General features: G+C 65.6%; 1 protein-coding gene across 1 annotated transcript; it reads left to right on the plus strand.

The window, feature by feature from the left end:
• Window positions 1–931: 931 nt before the first annotated feature.
• Window positions 932–2703, plus strand: ADM2 (adrenomedullin 2). Its single transcript, XM_017504930.2, has 3 exons — window positions 932–1142; window positions 1215–1335; window positions 1956–2703. Exons 2-3 carry the CDS (start codon window positions 1226–1228, stop codon window positions 2287–2289), a joined length of 444 nt encoding a protein of 147 aa, XP_017360419.1. The 5' UTR covers window positions 932–1142; window positions 1215–1225; the 3' UTR covers window positions 2290–2703.
• The last annotated feature ends 1172 nt before the right edge of the window (window positions 2704–3875 follow it).

Consider the following 3875-nt stretch of genomic DNA (forward strand, 5'->3'; position numbering starts at 1 on the left):
TTCACCATGCTGACCAGGGTGGTCTCGATCTCTTGACCTCGTGATCCACCCGCCTCGGCCTCCCAAAGTGCTGGGATTACAGGCTTGAGCCACCGCGCCCGGCCTAAATTTCTTTCTTTCTTTTTTTTTTTTTGAGATGCAGCTTCGCTCCCGTTGCAGGCTCAGTGGAATGTCCCGATCTCGGCTCACTGCCACCTCCACCGGCCTCCTGGGCAGAGCAATTCTCCTGCCTCAGCCTCCCACGTGGCTGGGATTACAGGCTTGTGCCACCACGCCTGGCTAATTTTGTATTTTTAGTAGAGACAGGCTTTCTCTATGTTGGTCGGGCTGGTCTCCAACTCCTGACTTCAGGTGATCCACCCGCCTCGGCCTCCCAAAGCGCTGGGATGACAGGCGTGAGCCACGACAGCCGGCCACCTGTTTAAATTTCTTACAAAAGTCATGCCATACTTTGGTCCACGGTTGGAGGGGCGGGGGAAGGGGAGGGGGAGCCTTTTGGGAGCGCAGCCGGGGTGGGGGTACCGCGTCGGAGAGCGGAGTGGCCGGCCCGTCGTGGAGCCCCACAGACTCTCTGGGCCGGCCGTGCGTCCACCGGGTCAGACCCTGGAGAGTGGGACCGCCCGGATTCGGGAAGCGGGTGACGGGGGGCCCCCGTCCGCCCAGCCGTGGGAGCAGCTCGGACGACTGCCCGTCCTCCGCGGGCTCGGGGCTGCGGCCCACCAGAAGGCGCGGAGGTGAGGCTGGCGCCCCGCGATCCCGGGCGGTCTCCGAGCGCTCCCAGCGGGGACAGGACCCTCCGCCGCCCCCTCGCTGCGCCCGCGGACTCGGGCCCGGGGGACCCCCGGGCTGCAGCCTCCTCCCCGCCCCGGAAGGCGGCAGGGCTCGGGGGGCCCGCCCAGTCCGCGCGTCGGGCTCCGCCCCTCGCTGGAAAGGCTGCTCTTCAGCTCCGGAGGTGCCATCCCGGGCCGTGACTCCGCTCCAGGCGGGGCCCCCGACCTACCCGGCGCGCTCCGCCTGCGACCCAACGCGGCCGCCCCCAGACCCGTTGCCCGCGCCGCGCCGGAGGCCCGCGCCCCGACGGACGCCAGCGCCCCGCTCCCACGCCCTCGCGCGGCGCCCCCGACCGCGGAGGGCTCCCCGAGGTGCGGGCGGACGGGGGCGCTAGCCGCTCAGGCTGCCCCAGCCTACCTGGCTCACCGCCACCTCCCCTGCAGCCCTGCCCGCCATGGCCCGGATCCCGACGGCAGCCCTGGGTTGCATCAGCCTCCTCTGCCTGCAGCTCCCCAGCGTGCTGTCCCGCAGCCTGGGCACGGACCGGCGTCCCGTCAAACCCAGGTGAGTGCGGGTCTTGGGTCAGCCCGCCCCTCGGGCCCCCCTGCCGGGAAGCAGAGTGCAGGGGGCATGGGTGCCGCCCTCCCTCCATCCCCACCTACTGTTAGGGCTCAACTCCTAGGCGAAGGCCCCCCCACCCAGGCCTTCCGCAGGCCTCAGCAGGGCCAGAGGCTCTTCTTTCTCTTTCTCTGCACTCTATACAGGGCAGTTGCTTCTACACACACACACACACACACACGCATGCACGCACAGCAGCCCCTCACTTGGGGCTGTGTGCTGGGGGAGGGGAGGCTGGCGATATCCCCAGGCCCGTCTGTGACCACCCTAAAGGGAGAGCAGAGGCCGAGTCACCCTGAGCCCTGAGAGTCGTGACCGGCAGAGGCTGGGCCTCCGGGTGCCCTTTGCCCAAGGAGGTGCTAGCTCCCGGGACATGTGACCCAGGCCACTGAGATGGTCCCGGGGACCGGGCTTCCCCTGGCGGTGCTCCAGGGTGTGTGTGGGTGGGTGGGGGCCGTGGGCTTCCCCTGGCAGTGACCCAGACCCACGTAAAGGCAAACGTGGGTAGGTTTGGGGTCTCCAAAAGTCTGAGTCATTGAGTTGACATTCTCCATCTGCTTCTGCAGGGAGGTCCCAGTCCGGACTTCCAGCGGCCTGCAGCCCAGTCACCCCGCATCCCGACCTGTGATCTGGAATCTTCACCAGGCCCTCCAGCCACAAAGGGGTGCCAGCCTGGCCCTTGCTATGGGTCAGCCTCTCCGAGATGGTGGTCGCCAACACTCGGGCCCCCGAAAACACTCGGGCCCCCGCAGGCCCCGAGCCCAGCTCCTTCGGGTGGGCTGTGTACTGGGCACCTGCCAGGTGCAGAATCTCAGCCACCGCCTGTGGCAGCTCATGGGACCGGCTGGCCGGCAGGACTCAGCTCCTGTGGACCCCAGAAGCCCCCACAGCTATGGCTGAGGTGGGGCTGGGCCACACCACTGCCCATCCCAGCCAGGGTGCTATGCCCCCGTCCAGAGCTGCAGGTGGGCCCCATCCCCAGCTCAGTCCTTCAGAGCTGCAGACAGCAGGGCCTGCAGCAAGAATACCTGCACAGCTTTGCACACATAAACCCTTGCACACGTGTAGACCGAGGCTGGTCTACATGCAGTGCTGGTACGTCAAGGAGCCTGAACACCCTGAAATTGTGAGCACTCGGGGGACGGCTGCCAGACACAGCTGGTGGCAGCACCAGATGCTAAAAAGACTTCCGAGACATGGAGCTGAAGCCAGACCCTGAACACACAGGGCCACCCCTGGGCCAGCAGGGGAGAGAGGCTGAATTGGCCGGAGTCGCCCCTCCGCTGCTGGTCCTGTCAGACTGAAGCCCGGCCTTGTGCCTGGGCTGTTCCTGCTCTCATGCATGACCAGCCCTTCCACATGCCTGCCTGGCCCAGGGTCCCAGCCTCTTCCTCCCCAAGTCTTTGGGACAGGAGGGGAGTTGGGTCAGGAATGTTGTGGCCCCTGGGATTGGGTGAGGGGATGGTGGCCCTCCAGATGTCATAAAGGGACCTCCATGGCTCCAGCTGCCAACTCTGGAGCCCAGACTGAGGTGGCCATGGAGACCCCACCTGGATCCCCTGTGGGAGGCCAGGGAGGGGACCTTAGAAGTTCATGAGCCACCCCAAGCCATTCTGGGACAGGGACACCCCTTCCTACACCAGTACAGGGCAGGGCTGGGTAGGGCATGATCCCCCAGCCCAAATAGACGCACCTCACCTCAAGGGGGTGAGACCCTTGTTGGCAGCCAGACGAGGGTGGGGCTCCACAGGCAACACAGGCCCCCCACCACCACCCGGTGTGGGGAACCAGTGGGACCAGGTGTGGGGGCAGCAGTCGACTTGCCAAGAGCCAAGGAGGGCAGCCCCACCCCAAATGACAGCAAGAACAAAAACCACGGCCGTTCTGCCCCGGGGAGATGGGCAGCTTACACTGTGTGCCACTCAAGCTTCCCATTCATCCAGCAGAATCCGGAGTTCAGAAAGGGTTCCTTCTGCTACAAGGCAAATGCTCAGCATTTAATTTGCAAATGTTTGCTAGGGTCACCCTCTTGGCCACCCCATGAGGGTCACCATGATCACCCCAGTTCTAGAGGCCGCAGCACAGGGCTCGGGACATTCCCCCACAGAGCTACCCCTCAGCTCTTGCCTCAAAGTGGGAGGGTCCTGGCCGTGCCCACCCAGGTGCCGCCTTATGCTTGCTCCCCTAGCTCAGGGATCGCCAGGTCCGGGTAACTGACCTGTGCTCCAAGATGCCCTGTGGGAACAGTCCAGGCTGGTCCTGCCCTGTGGAGGCCTCCATGCCCTGCGAGATGGACTAGGATTGCAGCAGAGGTGGCCGGGGTGGTGGCTCACACAGCAAGGCAGTCGAGGCCGGCTCCCTGGGAGCAGTACTGGCTCAAGTGAGGTCTGAAGCTAGCAGGGCTTCCCTCGGGGAAGGGGTGCCTTGGGAGTGCCGAGGCCCAAGGTGCACAGGAGGCATGGCTGCCAACAGGCTGCAGGGTAGAG

This window comes from Cebus imitator, unplaced genomic scaffold (assembly GCF_001604975.1).
Source record: "Cebus imitator isolate Cc_AM_T3 unplaced genomic scaffold, Cebus_imitator-1.0 Scaffold329, whole genome shotgun sequence".
Classification (NCBI taxonomy): domain Eukaryota; kingdom Metazoa; phylum Chordata; class Mammalia; order Primates; family Cebidae; genus Cebus; species Cebus imitator.